General features: G+C 40.7%; 4 protein-coding genes across 14 annotated transcripts; all 4 read left to right on the forward strand.

Annotated features, from left to right (window-relative positions):
* Positions 1-411: 411 nt before the first annotated feature.
* Positions 412-2,045, forward strand: LOC135344970 (uncharacterized). Its single transcript, XM_064542279.1, has 6 exons — positions 412-552; positions 641-830; positions 887-1,063; positions 1,117-1,402; positions 1,457-1,579; positions 1,630-2,045. The coding sequence occupies exons 2-6, from the start codon at positions 774-776 to the stop codon at positions 1,842-1,844; spliced, it is 858 nt and encodes a 285-aa protein (XP_064398349.1). The 5' UTR covers positions 412-552; positions 641-773; the 3' UTR covers positions 1,845-2,045.
* Positions 2,046-2,470: 425 nt separating this feature from the next.
* On the forward strand, positions 2,471-9,123 carry LOC135344962 (uncharacterized). 5 transcript variants are annotated; one of them, XM_064542259.1, is made up of 11 exons: positions 2,471-3,042; positions 3,172-3,291; positions 4,061-4,177; positions 4,366-4,488; positions 4,749-4,871; positions 4,965-5,054; positions 5,365-6,102; positions 6,239-6,363; positions 7,023-7,383; positions 7,555-7,893; positions 8,028-9,123. In XM_064542259.1, the coding sequence occupies exons 3-11, from the start codon at positions 4,126-4,128 to the stop codon at positions 9,026-9,028; spliced, it is 2,952 nt and encodes a 983-aa protein (XP_064398329.1). In that variant the 5' UTR covers positions 2,471-3,042; positions 3,172-3,291; positions 4,061-4,125; the 3' UTR covers positions 9,029-9,123. The 5 variants fall into 5 exon arrangements, with proteins under 5 accessions (XP_064398329.1, XP_064398328.1, XP_064398327.1 ...); XM_064542258.1 differs by having other exon boundaries at positions 3,190-3,291; XM_064542257.1 differs by having other exon boundaries at positions 2,472-3,042; positions 4,001-4,177.
* On the forward strand, positions 9,107-10,239 carry LOC135344969 (uncharacterized). Its single transcript, XM_064542278.1, has one exon. It carries the CDS (start codon positions 9,187-9,189, stop codon positions 10,117-10,119), a length of 933 nt encoding a protein of 310 aa, XP_064398348.1. The 5' UTR covers positions 9,107-9,186; the 3' UTR covers positions 10,120-10,239.
* On the forward strand, positions 10,227-16,184 carry LOC135344968 (transcription factor Adf-1-like). Of its 7 annotated transcripts, XM_064542273.1 has the most exons (6): positions 10,227-10,409; positions 10,532-10,713; positions 14,154-14,231; positions 14,639-14,704; positions 14,809-15,000; positions 15,921-16,184. In XM_064542273.1, exons 1-6 carry the CDS (start codon positions 10,284-10,286, stop codon positions 16,060-16,062), a joined length of 786 nt encoding a protein of 261 aa, XP_064398343.1. In that variant the 5' UTR covers positions 10,227-10,283; the 3' UTR covers positions 16,063-16,184. The 7 variants fall into 7 exon arrangements, with proteins under 7 accessions (XP_064398343.1, XP_064398346.1, XP_064398347.1 ...); XM_064542276.1 differs by lacking the exon at positions 14,639-14,704 and having other exon boundaries at positions 10,231-10,409; XM_064542270.1 differs by lacking the exons at positions 10,227-10,409; positions 10,532-10,713 and adding an exon at positions 10,772-13,198.
* Positions 16,185-16,588: the final 404 nt, after the last annotated feature.

Raw genomic sequence — 16,588 nt, forward strand, 5'->3', positions numbered from 1 at the left:
TTGTACACTTTTGACATCTATTGACTACTTGACATTTATCGACTACTTGACATTTATCGACTAATTGACATCTATCGACTACTTGACATCTACTGCTACGTATACTTACATCTATCAGCTAGTTGCTACTTGACATCTATCAGCTACTTGACATCTATCGACTACTTGACATCTTCTGCTACGTATACTTACATCTACCAGCTAGGTGACATCTATCCACTACTTGATATCTACCATCACACGTCCACCACTCACCATGTACGTCGCGTCTAGGTCTAGGTGTATTTATATACGAGCAAGATCAAGAGTACATACTTAGATAGTGTCCTTAGTTGGGTGTGGCCTAACTTCAGGTGAACCCCCTTAATTAAGTCACGTGATACGCTTGCTTGGCCCCACGTGGAATAAAAGACAAAATGTCGATTTCAGAAGAGCAAGTCAAGAAACTGGAGGAAGGAATAACTATTTTGAACACCATCCTTGCTAATCAAGCTCCTAGCTAACAGAGAGATGCTCGTAGTCAACAACCTGCAAGACACTCATCAGGTGTAGGTAAGCAAGCTGTACTTCGTTTAGGCCACTCCAACTTACAAATTAGTTTCCCGTCCACCTCCTGATAATTGATTTGTGTACATTGCAGGTGTGGGTGTGGGTGATGTAGGCTCAAGCTCATCTGCTTGTGGTCGTGCTATCGATACGCTGAGATCTGTGAGACAAAGTTTCAGTAGTGAAGCAAGGCTCGAGCAAAGAAAAAATTTTTCTCAGCTCAGTCCATGTTTGAGGGCCATGAGAACAGTAAGGTTGTGCGGTACGATTTATTGGCTTTGCAGGTATTTTGATGTAAAAGTGTGTATGCGTAGTCGCTGACATACACTTTTTTATACAGGGTGAGACGTTTCTTCTCGTAGGAAAATTGATGACCATGGGAATCACTCAGGGTGGTAGTGGTTTCTCCTTTTTTGGAAGTAGTCTCTACGCATACTTGTGTGGTGTTAAAATCTGTGATATTGACATACCTGATGAAGAAGTACCAAATACTAACGTCCGGATCCTTATTCAGAAGGTATATAATATTATCTATATAATTATGTGTATAATTCAACACTGTACCTGCAGATCAATGATGCTGCTGATGACAAAGACCTAAAAGATTGTATCTTTGATGAATGTGACACCATTGTGAATGCCGGGTACAGCAAGCCACTTTTTACCTCGACGCAAGCAGACAAAGTTGAGATAGTGAAGACACTAAAACTCTACTACACTCTTCTCGAGTCTTTAGCAGAGATTAACCAGCTCAAGGAGGGATTGCAAGTGAACGGTGTGGGAGAAGCACTTGTGAAGTACCCTGAACTAATGAGGCCTCTATTTGTGCACAATAACACACAAGTTCTGACTGCTGGTAAGTGTCGTGTGTAACTGGTAACCATAATTAGTTTTGTTGTAATTATTGCAGAGACCATGAAGGCCATGTTCAAAATCACCCACTTTTCACCTAAGGGCTCAAATGATCTTGCTAAAGAAGAGGCTACTTACATGCTGTTTGTAGATTTTCTGTACGATTGTGAATGTGTTGAAGGTATGAACTATAATTACAGTGTGCCTGTTATCATTAGGCTAATACTGTAGGTGACTCGGAGGATTCTGTCAGTCTTAAGACCATTCTTTCTTTTACTACTGGTTCAGAGTCTGTTCCACCGATGGGATTTGATAACTCTTTGGGTCTGAGATTTAACGATACCAATGTGTTTCCCACGTCGTCCACTTGTGCGTTGGAGCTAACCCTGCCCTCCAAGTATTATAACAATCCAGAGGAGTTTAAAAAGAAATGGTATATGGTATGAAAAACCATGGAGGATTTGGTTGCCTATAAGCACTGCAATAAAATGAACATATACTTTTTTTGTGTTTGACAAAACCTATTAACCCTGTATCACTTTCATACTTTATCATGATTCTTTCGAACATATTATACTCTTTTTGTGTTCTATTCACCCTGTATCACTTTCATACTTTATCATGATTCTTTCAATATCATTATGTTACATCATTCTAAATAGACAGACATCTAGCTAAGTCTTTGGTGCGACCAAACAACGATATGCCATAGTCATCACAAACAGCAAGTGGGTTCACCTCTTCTTTAAGCATACTAAACTGTGCATCAGACAGTGGGCAATTAGTGCTTGGGACTCGATACAAGGGAGGCCAGGCCGTTCCAATCTATTCCATAATCTCCCTGTAATAATAGTTAGGAAATAATTAAACACAATGCTTATACTCTGATCCACCAGTTTCAAATACATTTTGTACATTGTACTACATGCACAGACTTCGGTAAACTAATGAAGGTAAACACATCACTAATACTTACAATTGATGAATCATCCAATACTCCTTGTAATGCTGCTCCATCTGTTGTTAGTGAGGTCATTCCCTGTACTCTGACCTAAAATTGGACCATGCCCTGTGGGGTGGGGCTACAATGGGTGGGGCCACGCCCAACTAGATCATGTACATGGATAGTGTCAAGTATAGTTGGGCGGATTCCAACTAGTGTCAAGTAGTATCATATCAGATAGATGTCAAGTAGTTGATAGATGTAAGTATACGTAGCAGTAGATGTCAAGTAGTCGATAGATGTCAAGTAGTCGATAGATGTCAAGTAGTCTATAGATGTCAAAAGTGTACAAGTGGGTAAAGATCGATGTGTGCAAAGCAACCGATAGATGTGTGAGACACCCCTATGAAGTGGGATGTATTTTTGACCTATTTGGCGTTCCATACTCCCTACCCTGGAATTCGAGACTAACAACTCCCCTCACATCGATTGCCAATTAAAATACGATTTTTCTCCTGTTAAAAGTTAAACATTCAAGAGAAAAATCGGCCTGGACTGTGGAAACATCTGCATTGTCATGTCCAGCTCAGCATTTTGTATCTAGCTCGGTTTGGGACGTACTTGACTAGACGCGATCTGATCTGAAAGTTGCTAAAAGACTTGCTGTCGAAAGAGCGATAGCTAGAAGATAGCCTTGGAAGGTAAGTCTATGCTCTAGTTAACCAGTAGACTGACTATTAAATGTACCCACTGGTAGCTCTGTCTAGTCTGTGAGTGATTCCTACTATACTATTTTTATATCTGTGATATATCTATAATTTATGCTAAAGGCCCGCGCTACTATTCAGCTACAGTGCAGTGAACTATTTGATGGAAAGTCAGTGGAATATAAACAGTGTATTCAAATACTCCAGTGCCTGGTGCCATCTCCCAGATTGAACAAATTTCAGGTAAACTCACTGTAATTATTGTGTGTGCGTGTCTGTGGCCGTGGATCAATGTAAGAGTTTCTATAATTAGTAACGTTTTCTTGGATCTAGATTCGTGGATTTGCAAAATAATGCTTCGTTCTCGAGTTATGCCTATAGTTTTTTGCTTAGAATTACAGGCTTTTTAGAAGAGTCGGAGTAGGAAACTTATCCATGGAGTGTTGCTACTCTACTTAGTAGTTAGCTCTACATATGCACTAGAACGCTAGCTATTGGCAGCTGCAAGAGTGAGAAGAGAGCTGCTCGATGCCATTTGGACTTTGGACTTTTGACCAATCATGATTGATAATTTTCCACTCTGCAAAAATATTCATCATGATAATTATCATTCCCAAGAGTATATAATAGAGAGAGAGTATCGAACGTAGGCATACTGTGATCAGATGTATGCGGAGAGTAACATGACTTCCTGTATCTGTCACAAGCTTGGAATTTGCACACTGAGCAATCCAAGTGTCGGTTAAAAACCATTGTTCCTCTACGTTCGATACTCTCTTCTCTCTATTATATACTCTTGGTATTAATAGTAGCTTTATGTTATGTAGCTTCGCCTCTACCAAGCTTTCATTTTGTGTATAGGTTAATACTAGCTAGTTTTTCTTATACATACTCATATTTAACAACACTGGTAATCAGGGCGTTATTCGTGTTGTTGTTAATTATCACACAGAATCTATCCTGAGCCACGTCTCATCTTTTTACCTAACACCTCCTGCCCTCTAATTGGCAGATCTCCCTTCATACACACCCCAAACACTTTCCTGGTTGGCTTGCTCTCCCCTCCCTCCAAAAGCAATGAGTGGTGATAGTCAACCCAATAATATTTGGGCTCAAGGCAATTTTAATGGTACGTTTTCCACATAACTTTATTTTTCTGCACTCATTATTAATATACGGTTGGTGTGCCGTATAGCCGGTAATTTTCGGCAACTACAAAAATATTATCCACGAAATACTGAACCACGAATATTTTGTCCCCCATAATTACCGGCTATACAGTACGTAGAATGACAATAACTTTTGGGTTTATTACAGCCGGTATAACAGTTGTGACTGATCCCACTCCTGGTACTTCCCCGGAAGATGGAACCCTTAACTCTCAAGATGTTGCTGGTGATGGTGGACACTCTAGAGGCACTTTAGACACTGCTCAACCAGGTGTGTGGCTTAGTACGTCATCCTATTCTTATATACATAACATGTGTACTATCTTAGTGATGGATGTGATGCGCCCGCATGTTGTTGTATCTAAATACGAGTGGTCGATAACAACCTGTTGACATAAGGATCGAGGCATGTGACAATGCATGCCTATGAATATTAAAGTGTTGTAACTACTAGCCTAGCGCACATCCATTTATAGGCAAAAATGGATGCTGGCTTGCATTATGTCAACATAACTGTATTTTCACTACAAGGGGCTGTTCACCATTCCCCAGGGGCTTGTGTCTTTGAACAGACCTCATTTCATGGACAGGCCTCAGAGGATGTGGGTTATGAAGTTGATGATGAAAATCGACCTGTGGAGAAGTTGGAAACAGGTATAATTATTGTCATCAAGCGTTGTTTTTATCCTGTTTGCTCTTAGTTTTTCAATGTATTTTATTAGTGTTTGTTTTTCATTGTACATGTAGGTAAACAGGCTTTATTGTATGGCCTGACTTTAAGTGCTCAAGAAAGTCATGTACCAGCTTATGAGGTTACACCTGAAGAAACTCAAACAGGTACATGCTTATACAATACTGTGCATGATGTATCGTATAGCTGGTAATTTTCATGGGGCCAAATATTCGTGGATGAAGCTCTGAACCATGAATATTATACTCACGAATGAAGCAACCTTGCCTACTTTACCTGCAGAAGCAGCAACCACAAAAATATTATCCACAAAGTTGACTAAATATTGCTCAATGTTTTACCCCCCGAAAATTACCTCCTATATATATGGTATGTATACAGTGAGGCATAAATTATTATAATACTATGTTTTGGGGCTGAAGAAAGGATTTTGTTGACTGAATGTTACTGTCACAGGTCTCCAAGTGATTCGGTCATGTGTGAAAGCAAGTCCGAATGCCCTTGGGATGGCTCTGGTTGTCAGCCATCAAGATGTCCACTCATCACAACGTCTCGATTCTCTCGCAGGGATCGATTGTGGAGCCCAGCAACTAGAAGAGGCATTCACAATGTGCGGTTTGGCTGTTGTACGTCTTGTGAATCCAACAAAAAGGGAGTTGCTCGCAGTTATAAGAGCAATGATTTTGGACAGGGCGGACCCCATGGCTATCGAGTATCCCGCGTCGTATAAATACTTCTTCTTCTACACGACAGGCCATGGAGCAAACAAAGTGTTCTTCACCAAAGACGGGTCCATTTCGTACCAGGATGTGTATGACCTGTACCAGGGTTTTCTTTGTCAAAGATATTTCTTCTTTGACTGCTGTCGCTCTATCAGGATAGACTCGATGAGTTTGTACCCAAATGGAGATCGTGTCCTCCCTCCCTGTCTTGAATTCTCAATTGATCCCTACAATTGTGTTATCTATGCAACCGTTAGTGGGCAGCAAGCATTTGGACCAGGAGATGGTGTCTCCTTTATGACAAAAAAAATGGTGGGTCTTCTAAAGAAGCAGATACCCATGAACAAAGTGCTGTATCGTCTTCAGGAAGAGGTAAATGATGCAACTGGGGAAATGAAGCAAGTGGTGGTGGTTCTGAATGCTACTCCTATATATAGCAAAATTCATCTTTGGAAGGAACAGGAGCAAGCCAGTGAGTTCTGTATAGTTTTGTAGTATCTAGATATGAAGCTTGTGTTTTTACATGTATTGTAAACTTCTTGTCTTTTCGTGTGCATGGTCTATAATTTGTTTCACACAGCTAACTTACTGCAGTTCAATCCTTTCAGTGAATCCAAAACTTCAAGTTGTGCCCCATGTTTCTCGAGACAGTGCTGTGGTGTACCTTTCTGCCGAATTCCCTGCACCAACTACCACCTCCAAATTCCATCATCGAAAGAGCCTTCAATTTCAGGTACATAATTATTGTCGATTTGGCTGTTATTGGCTAATTACATAATGTATGTAACGTACCGTTATAGCGGGTTATTTTCTTCGTATGGTGGAAATGTTAGTATAATTATTTCGAATATATATATATCGTACGAAAATAAAATTATTCTACCGCAATATAGGTTCAGCGTTACTATTCTGAGCTGTACGAATATTTAAAATACTTAATTGGGTAGTTCATATGAAAATTTGCACCAACAAAAATAACCCGCTACAGTAGAACCTCGATTATCTGGCCCTCCATTATCTGGAACCTCAATTATCTGGCTTGGCAATTTCTTTTAATAATTCAGAAAATGGGCCTGCCCTTAAATGCGCATGCGCGTTGCAGCTGTTACTATGAAGACAGGCCTACTTATCTTCTGTGCATGCGCACACAACCATGTGGTTCTTCAATAAAGTGGGTGGATCAAGGCGTGGTTTGTCTATTCGACTATCCGTTATCTGGCCAGCTGTCTCTGGAACCAAGGTGTCCAGATAATCGAGGTTGTACTGTTTACGGTAGTCTGCTATCATGTACTTAGATCCGTGATTACTATTGCAGCAAATCTTTTGTTGAATGAACAGTTGCACACCTACAATCGTTTTATGTAGACCTGTTTTTTCTTCTTTTATATATAGATGAAATCCCAGACTGGAACTTGGATAACTTTGTCTGATGAGTATCAGGAATCTTCTGACCCTGTTAGTATACCCCAGCCTGCAAGACGTAGGGCCAGCACTGCCACGACTGCGTCTCAGCCCTCATATGTACCTCTTCAAGAAATTGCTTCGTACGAGAGAGGCCGTGATCTAGTGAGTCCTATAAGGCCAAGTCACTACAACAGTAACCAACAAGCCCCGAATGTGTCCCAAGTTACCCGTGCTCTGAAGATTCCTGTGACTGAAGTAGGGAAGAGAATGACCGAGTTCAGAGTGGTATCAAAGCTAAACGGAGGATTGGAGCTAGAGTCAAACACTGTGTTTGGGATTGTTGATCTAGGTATGATATCTTCACATTGATAAACCAAGCAAGCTAGGTGCATTGCATTGTTATTTTGATTTCTATACACGCTGAATCAATATAGCTCTAGTGCGTTAAGCAGACTAAGGCTCCATAGCCTTTACATTAGTTCACCCCCCCCCCCCACACACACAACACACACACACACAGTTCAACCAGTGATTTGTAAACATGACTCGGTAATCGAATTCGAGGGCAGCCAAGAGCCACGAGTCTCCATATGCTGGACTATCCGTCAAGTACCATTCACGATCTCCTACCAGCAATTCAGCATTCGCGTTTTCAAGAAGGGCAAGCAGGGCAATCTTCAATCAGTTTTCTCAAAGAAAATTGATTTCGACCCCCAAAAAGAGCATCATAAAGAGTCTTTTGATGTGCCTGATTTGAGTGATGAAACTGATGGGGATACTTATTTGGTTGTTGTGGAGGCCAAGCGAGTGGATGGTCAGACTGTTTGCAGTGAAAAGACCTCTTTGAAAACCTCTAAAAGTATGTGGAGTATCAGTATGGCTTCTGTTTTGATGTTCTTTATTCTTGTACATGTATATAAAACAGCATGGCGTATAAGTACTTATCTTGTTTTCACTGCATACATGTGAATAATTGAAGATTTTGTGTTGCAGGTTTCTGTCTCAACTGGCAACGCTTGGTTGAATTTGTGGCCTTTGTTCTTTTTTTAACTGCTATAATTGCTCTCCTATCAAGTATGATTGGCATCAACACTTCAGAAATGAATGAGTACAGGTACAATGCGTCTGCAATGTTGTCGTATACAACGCTTGGAATTCCAACGGCTCAAAGGAATGCCAGTTTCTTTGATTGTCTCCTGCACTTCGACTACAAAAACCAACAAGTGATCAAACATAAAGACATAGATCTCTACTGCGGTCAATTTACTAAGTTACAGCTGGCCAATAGTCGGGCACCAAAGTTCTGTGGACCCAATGATATCGAGATCAATCAGCGAAACAAGAAGCTTGAGGTGCCTGTGGATTTCCTCCCAATTGGTAGTAGCATTCCAAGTGCTATAAATCTACTACCACGATCGATATTCTCCGTATATCTTTGTCTATCAGCACCTGTAGATGGAACGATTGTATTCGAGCTTTATCGGTACGAACACTTTACAACCTGTGAGCCTCTACAAAGGAAAGCCGTGACTTTTAATTACTCAACTTCTTGTAGCAACACCTCTCTCAATGTTTTGGAACCCAACCTGGTCATTGGTGCACTGTCGACAAATAGTACCATCCATCCGGAATTCACAATGATCCAAGGATATGTCCAGCAGTATTATTATGATGAGAAACATCTTGGGCTGATTAACGACACTTACCTTGTAGGAGACCAGCCAAAAACCATTCCCGGGAGCATCGAGACAGAGCTAGTGTGTTATGCGAATGGAGATCGTAGCCGTACTGTTTTCTTGCATCTCTTCAGTGTACTTGTTCCGACTGCCTTGACACTTTGGAAGGTGATTGTGATTGCGACTACTGCCCTCGTGCTTGTTGTTGCGTTTATTTTCTGTGTTTTTCGCCGTACCCTAGTCAGATTCGTGTGCAACCAGTATAGACAGTGTAGAAAAAGGTGTGGACACAACTCATACATTAAACTTAATAACTAAATACAATTATACATGCACCGTTCATCTTTTCTTTTGTGTGATTGTAAACCGTATGTGACTTTTTGTAAAAAAAATTAATGGCGAAATACTTGCAATATTGTCTGCGCATGCGCACAATTATATAATACACTACTATAATTATAATAAGTCCGACTGTCATGGCTTCTAAAGAACTGATCCTCGGCCTCAGAGAGTATGAACTCAAAGACATTGTGAGTAGTGGCAAAGTATTGGGAATTGGCACCTACTGCTGTGTTTCTGAGGTACTGCTAGGAGAGACTGTTTGTGTGGCTAAAACCATGCACCCTGAGCTAGTGGACTTCAATGTGGGAGTTGATGCTTTCATAGAAGAGTGCAGAATCATTAGTAAGCTTCAGCATCCAAATATTGTTACGTTTATTGGCTTGCATTGGCCTGCTAAAACTGGTGACGATGATAAAGTGGAGACTCCATGGATAATTTTGGAATACCTGTCAACAGACTTGAGCCATTTCTTAAACAGAGCTGTTATCAAGCCTACTTCTGTGAAAGTCTCAATTTTGCTAGATGTAAGCAAAGGTCTGCTGTATCTGCATAACTATCCTGGCCATTTTTGTGAGTATATAGTTCACTGTGATCTCTCCTCTTTCAATGTATTGCTAAACGATTCTTTGACAGCAAAGATTTGTGATTTTGGTAAATCGTTGGTGGTCACCTCAACTAAAACTGAACAGGTTGTAGATTGTGGTGCTTATTTTTTTATGCCACCTGAAGCTAATGTTTTTGGAAGCAGCGTGTTGTGTAGTCCAACGCTTGATGTGTTTTCATATGGTGTGATAATACTTCACACCATCACTGAGACGCTTCCAGGTAGTCTGGCATTGCATACATTCCAAGACAGTAATGGAAAGACTCAAACAAATACGTCTATCGAGCAGAGAGCAAAGTATTATGGAATGGTTGATCAATCTTTGGATCCTTCCATTAGGTTATTGAATGACCTCTCCAAACATTGCTTGAATGATGACCCTAAGCAACGACCTACTACAAATGAGCTAGTTTGTGTGTTGGAAAAGCTAAAAGATTCTTTGGAAATGGACGAACTTAATTGATGACAGGTCCTTCTATGTTATATCATGCATATAATTTGTGGCTATAAATGCATATTTGAGTCTCTATCTGTTTTAGGTAAAGGTCCTTAACTCAACAAAACTTAATAATGCAAATCGCTGACGTGCGCAAATATTTATTTAAACGCACAGCTTGAAAAAGTGAAATGGAAATCGACAAAAGAAAACTTATAGAGGCTATAGAAGGGATCCCATGTCTTTGGGCGTTGAAAGACAAAGATTACAAGGATGCAAAAGCAAGAGAAGAGGCCTGGAAAGAAGTGGCTTCCCAGGTAAAATTGCTTTTTATTTGAATACGAATGACTCGGTAATGGTAGTTAAATAAAAAAATTAAAATTAAGCTTGCAGCAACTTCACTCCACCAGAGATTATAGTCTCTAACTCCACATTTCAGATGGGTAATGCAGAAGCAGTTGAAAGGTTTATAACAAAATGGAAAAGTCTGCGAGACAGATTTGTTCGTGAGATCAAGAGGCTAAGGCTGGAGCAAGCAAAAGACCCAAACACCACCTACCAATCACAGTGGTTGCTCTTCGATAACATGCTCTTTTTGCAACATTGCATCAGACACAGAGAGTAAGTGAGGGGTGGCTTTAATAGTTGCATCTCAAAAAAAATTAATAGTGCGAAATAGTGCGAGTATGTCTGGGCGAAATATTCCGGAATTTTTGTTTTGAGAATAGGCAAGTCGTTTTCACAATTAAGAAATGAGTCCACATTTTTGTGCTATAATAATTATGTCGATTTGTGTAGAGTTGCTGTATGTATCAAGTTACTGTATGCATCTGAAGTAGTAGGTACCATTTAGAGACCTGAGAACAATTCTTTGCCCAGGCCTGATGTTACTGTGTAAAATTGCACACTCTGTGTCATGGTAAAATAATGTTTATGTCTAAAAATAGTCTGGTGGACTACTGCTGCAGGTCCATCTCACTCTAATTATATCGTTGCGGTGTGCACAAAATTAATATTAACCCGTTATACTGATTGACACTCTAAAGCATCATGAACTGCGACCATCACAAATACCACAGAGAGCACACAAAGTTGCTAAATCAAAGTATATTGTAAAAAGTTTTCGCCTGTGTTTGAGAGTGCTACCCTTATAAAATGTGTGATTTTGAAGTAGAGGGGGGAAATAAAGCATGCTTTTAAAAGAACTAAAAAACCGTCAACTGTTATTTCTAGGTATGGACACTCAGTCATACAACTAGCACCTGAATGCAACTTTTAGGGAGGGAAATTGAAGCCAGAGGGGGATATCCCCCTTTTTTCCCCTGCCCCCTTATTTGGGGTTCGAGTGAGCTGTGCCCCACGCCTGTTTTCAGCATTTTAAGGTTTGAGTATCTCGAGACGTTATTTGCGGGGAGCCGACGACAAGGGTGTACGCTACAGTTTGGTACCAACCTCATCATGTATTGATTATACTGTACTTCTTCTAAAAGAGGCGCCGTTTTTACGATATCAGCTAGGGCTATAATTAGAGACAGATTTGGTTCAAACAGGCGCATAATTTGAAGGGCACCTTATAAATAGAGGTTATTTGAGCAAGTGGTATCCTCGATTTCAAGCAGCCCTATGGAACTCGAGGTTCAGGTATGTAAAATGATCCTGAAGTGTATCCTTGGCCTTCCAACTGGCCTTTTTGTGGCAACTACAGGTGGAGGATAATGCTTCTTAAGTGGAGGAGGTGTCTCACACATCCTCAAGCTTCCTGAAAAAAAGAAGTGATACTGGCCTCCATTTAGCAAGGCGCCACCAAAAAATAATCTCTGTAGCCACGTGGAGCTCTATATGGAGACCTCATTGAGTCAAATTACTTTTCAGTCTAGGTGGCGCATAATTAGAAGGGTGCCTAGTTTTAGAAGAAGTACGGTAGTGTCGTCCTACAGTTCCATGAGCTTTTGAGGCCGAAAACATCAAGCACATTCCTACCATTATTTGCAAACGGGGTTTCACTACGGTATTTGGTGTGGCTGGATTGGGTTACAAATGGGGGAAGGGGGGAAAGGGCCAAAATCGATGAAAGCTTGGTGCAGAAATCTGCACGTGATTGGGTAGCCTCGAGACCAGCCGTTCGTTATCTGAAAGAACGCCTGGTCAAGTTCCAATGTAGCACTCGTCCAGCGGTCCAGGAATTTCTTGGACCGGTAATTGCCCGCAAAGGTCCGCCCAAGGTGTATTACCCATGAATATCATTATGATGCTATAAAACGCTGACTCAGCTAGAACCAGTGCTACATTGGAACTTGACCAGGCGTTCTTTCAGATAACGAACGGCTGGTCTCGAGGCTAGTGATTGGGTGAAGTTGCCATTTTAGCATGACATTTTTGTGTGAATCAGCAGCAAGACAAATTAATAAATGTGATACTTACAGTATGCATCATGTATTACATGTATAGATGTCGGCAGCGCACAGTGTAGTATTACACATGCAGCCCTAGATCCTTCATGTAGTCCTTGTTAAAAAGTGGGTGTGTCAGCTGTGGTGTTGTCACGGAATAAGACCGCGTCTCTTTTCCGAGACAACACAATTGATTTTTTAACAAGCCAAGAAAGCTCTTACTGCGTTCGCGAAATGTCTACTAGTCTACATCGCATTCTTAACGACCCAGGCTGTATAGACATTGATATTGAGGCAGCCTTGCTGACCAATCAAGAATCTAATACCGGTAGCCTATCAGAGAATGGAACAGTTACACTAGAGAATGGAAAGCCGCAGAATGAAACACCCCAGAATGAAACACCACCGCTGAGTGATGATACCCCCAGCACAAAGAGACGTCGCTACACTACCAGTTACTCTGATGTGTTTAGAGCTGAAGTCGCAAAATATGCTCTGGAGCATGGAAACTCAGCTGCTATTCGACACTTCAAGAATCGACTGGACCTACCAGAGAGCACTGTGAGGTCATTCAAGAAGAAGTACCTGACTGTTATGGAGGAGCAACGTCAAACTGGGGAAGTTGGGACCATTGTTTCTGTGCCTGCAAAGACAAAGGGACGAAAACCGGGCACCCCGAATAGAAAGCCGAAGATACCCAAGTCTATTTTGCCATGGTTAGCAATGCAAGTGTGTTTATTAGTCATATAACGTTTGAATATGCTTGCGAGAGGTGCTATATGTACGTACATATGTATAAATACGGGCAAAATGTCCGATTGGCGCTTTATTCAGATGTTTAGTACATCATCCTTCAGTGTAGGTCTGCCCGTAAGCTTACAGACTATGCTAACTTTTAAACTCAACATGACAATTGAACACTCGGGTAAAGGTCCTCTGAAGTAAAAGCTTAATGTTAAACAATAACCACAATTATGTCATGTGTTTTTTTGATAGCTTCTAATATTAGCACATTAGCTAGAAAAGTTTTAGGCTCAGGTGCTTTAGTAAATAATTTAGGCTCAGGTGCTTTATATAATCATGGCCACTGAAGTTTTGGAGGGTTTTTTACCTACCAGAAGGAAAAACTACACTAGGGAAGAGAAGATGCTGGTCATATCTTGGCATCATGAAAATGGCAGAAAAATTTATCAGACTGCGAAACACTTTTTGATAAATACCAAGTCAATCATTAGATGGCTCAAAAATGAAGCTAAGATCCGAAGTAGCAAGGAGGGCAGTATGCGGGTTACGTTCACAAAGGCTAACGGCACTAGGTCTAGCCCTCGGAAAAAGACACCACAGAATTCCGACATCAAATTGAGGGAGCAGGACAGTGTGGTGTTAGGGCGGTACTCTAACAGGTAGCTATGGCTATCGGCTTGATCGTGTAGATAGGGATATCAGAAGTCTTCACATTATGGTGTACCTACCTAAGAATTATAGCGTAAATTTGTCGAATTTACGATAATGTTACAAGTTTTCTCGTATGTATAATTATACACTTAATTCACCTCTATTATAGGAGGACCACTATTAAACAGTGAGGTTTAGATATGTATTGCATAAGTATGTGTGCTTAATAACTATATAGTACATGTAGATCTATAGCTACATGTATGTTTATTGCAGGTCCACCACTGGTCTAGAAGAGTCGATGAGAGTGCAACCATTCGATGCTGATAGGTCCTCTACTGTCAGCTTGACCGGGTAAGTGACTGTGGTGATAAGTTAATTTGAGCAATATCGAATCTTTCACCCTTGTGTATATGCAAGTAGTTTTAAGTGATGCTTTTTTGGCTTTCTTGGGATCAGCAAATTGCTTATTTGTTTGCTCAAAGTATTATAATATAATAATTATGTGTACAGTAGACTCTCGCTAATCCGGCTCTATGTACGGTCACCTCAATATGCCGTCGTTTCCTGTGGCACAGATTGCTAGCTTAATCATTACTGCATAAATCTTGCCCTGTAGTACAGCCACATCGCTATTCCGTATATTGGTCAGTTCTGGCTGCCCTAATGTAATTTTATACGTTTATTACGGCAACTGCAAAGTGAGTTATTAGATTCGAAGCATGACCGTTATTTAGCTGTGGCTATTTTCTGAAATGCAGCCACCTCGCTATTCCGGCCAAACTGCGCTGTTCCAAGGGCAACCGGACTAACGAGACTCTTATACTGTACAGAATTTGTAATTTGTATTCCTGTAAGACAATTATGCGTATTAACTCCCTATATAATTATGACCCCCAAAATGTACGGCAATATCTATTCTCTCCCCCAGATTGCAAGTCGCAGAACCCCCTATGCTTGCCCCCTCGCTACTATCGTCCATAACCGACCCCCCGTCCCCCTCACACAGCCACTCCTCTGATGACAGCTCCAGCAGCTCCCCACCCACCAAGCGCAAGAGGAGGCCTGAAGCTAACAAAACCTCAGAAATACTGCTCAAGATTCTCTCGGAAGTTAGCAACAAGTAGGTTTTCAATCTTAATGTACAGTGACAAAGTGGGTTTTTCAAACATTTTTATGCGGGTGGCTTTAGACCTTAGGATGCTTGGCCATAATGTAGCATTCGTGTACTGTATATACATGTACCAGGGATCTGCCTAAAAGTGACTATTTTTCAGTCGATTGTTTTTAATTACAGCCTGACCGTGTACTATTTTGTCTAGAAGGGTTAACCGACCACATGCACCATGACCGGTGTGGGCAGATACCTGCACTTAAATCTTGCTAGCATTCAGTGTCCCCATAACTTTAGTCTAAGATTGTAATAATGGAATCGGTCATAGGGAGTCAAGATTTTTTTGCTTGTTAATTATTGCTCTCTAGTCAAAATACAAATTACCGTATATGCTTGATCAGAGGCCGTGGCTACTAAAGGTTTCATTTTGCTGGCAGAGGAGGCTACAATTCGAGAGAGGCGTTTATTACCGTCCCATCCCAGCTATAGTTCCACAACAACCTTTAGTTTGTCATCAAAAGTTTTTTCACCTGCACTTTGCCACAAATGAAAAAGTCTTCAAAAGCACTAACAAGCTGCTACCTAACTAGCTGCTACTGTATAGATACCAGTATCAATATATGGCTGATACGTGCAGAGACATAGCATTAAAGTTCACTGAGGGTACTATTTGAGAGCGGCTTCTATGATGGGTTGTAAGGGAGGCTACTATTTGAATGTGGCCTCTGATCAAGCATACATGTATTATAATTATACGGTATATCTATATCATGCAAGTTGCGTCGTTTTTTCTTTCCATTATAAAATTAAAATGTAGGTAGCTGTAGGTATGGAGCTATTGCAAATGTAGTGTATAATTATTAGATCGATTTTTTGTATAAATCTACAAATGTAACTTCGTTTATACTGCCACCCCCTCCCCTCCCTAGGGAGAAGGAATTGGACGAGGAGGCTTTGTTTGCACTACAAGTCGCTGCTAACTTGAGGAGACTCTCCAGTAGACAGAAGGCCACTGCAAAGATCAAGATACAGCAAGTTCTACTTGAGATAGAATTCCCTACAGAGACGTAGCTCATAATTATTGCAACTCACTTATAATAATTATAGCTATAAAATAAAGTGTAACCTCATATTTCAGCTCATAATTATTTGTCTCTTTGTTTATCATTACATTAATGTCAGTTGCTTGCTTGTCATATAACGTGTCTGGTGTCTGGAAATACATGTACATGTAGCATAGCAACATGCACAGACTTATCGTATTGGTGAGAAATTAATTGTCATGTTAGCAAATATTTCAAGGATATAAGCAAGGATACACCCTTGATATGAGTATTTATACTAAAAATGTTCTAACGGTCATTCCGCGATAGTTTATAAACTATCGCGGAATGACCGTTAGAACATTTTTGCGGAATAGCAGCCTTTCTGCAGCATGCATGTATGCATGCGATATAAAATTTGTGGGTATAATCATAGATGATACAGTATGGTATAATCATTGTTGCTGACTTTGCACTGCACTGTTCCTAGCCTCGATCCCAGGCCGCACTTCCTCGCTTAAAGGCCGATGAAGGAGGCTACACTGTTCCTTGAT

This window comes from Halichondria panicea, chromosome 12 (genome assembly GCF_963675165.1).
Source record: "Halichondria panicea chromosome 12, odHalPani1.1, whole genome shotgun sequence".
NCBI classification, from domain to species: Eukaryota; Metazoa; Porifera; class Demospongiae; order Suberitida; family Halichondriidae; genus Halichondria; species Halichondria panicea.

Bases quoted from the DNA above. Each gene is read 5' to 3' on its own strand.
- LOC135344970 (XM_064542279.1), top strand. From the start codon at position 774: ATGTTTGAGGGCCATGAGAACAGTAAGGTTGTGCGGTACGATTTATTG. The intron at 1,064-1,116 runs GTATATAATATT...CTGTACCTGCAG, and splicing joins TCCGGATCCTTATTCAGAAG to ATCAATGATGCTGCTGATGA. The intron at 1,403-1,456 runs GTAAGTGTCGTG...TAATTATTGCAG, and splicing joins CACACAAGTTCTGACTGCTG to AGACCATGAAGGCCATGTTC.
- LOC135344962 (XM_064542259.1), top strand. From the start codon at position 4,126: ATGAGTGGTGATAGTCAACCCAATAATATTTGGGCTCAAGGCAATTTT. The intron at 4,489-4,748 runs GTGTGTGGCTTA...TTTCACTACAAG, and splicing joins TTTAGACACTGCTCAACCAG to GGGCTGTTCACCATTCCCCA. The intron at 7,384-7,554 runs GTATGATATCTT...ACACACACACAG, and splicing joins GTTTGGGATTGTTGATCTAG to TTCAACCAGTGATTTGTAAA.
- LOC135344969 (XM_064542278.1), top strand. From the start codon at position 9,187: ATGGCTTCTAAAGAACTGATCCTCGGCCTCAGAGAGTATGAACTCAAA.
- LOC135344968 (XM_064542270.1), top strand. From the start codon at position 12,717: ATGTCTACTAGTCTACATCGCATTCTTAACGACCCAGGCTGTATAGAC. The intron at 14,232-14,638 runs GTAAGTGACTGT...TCTGAAATGCAG, and splicing joins TCTACTGTCAGCTTGACCGG to CCACCTCGCTATTCCGGCCA. The intron at 15,001-15,920 runs GTAGGTTTTCAA...TCCCCTCCCTAG, and splicing joins CTCTCGGAAGTTAGCAACAA to GGAGAAGGAATTGGACGAGG.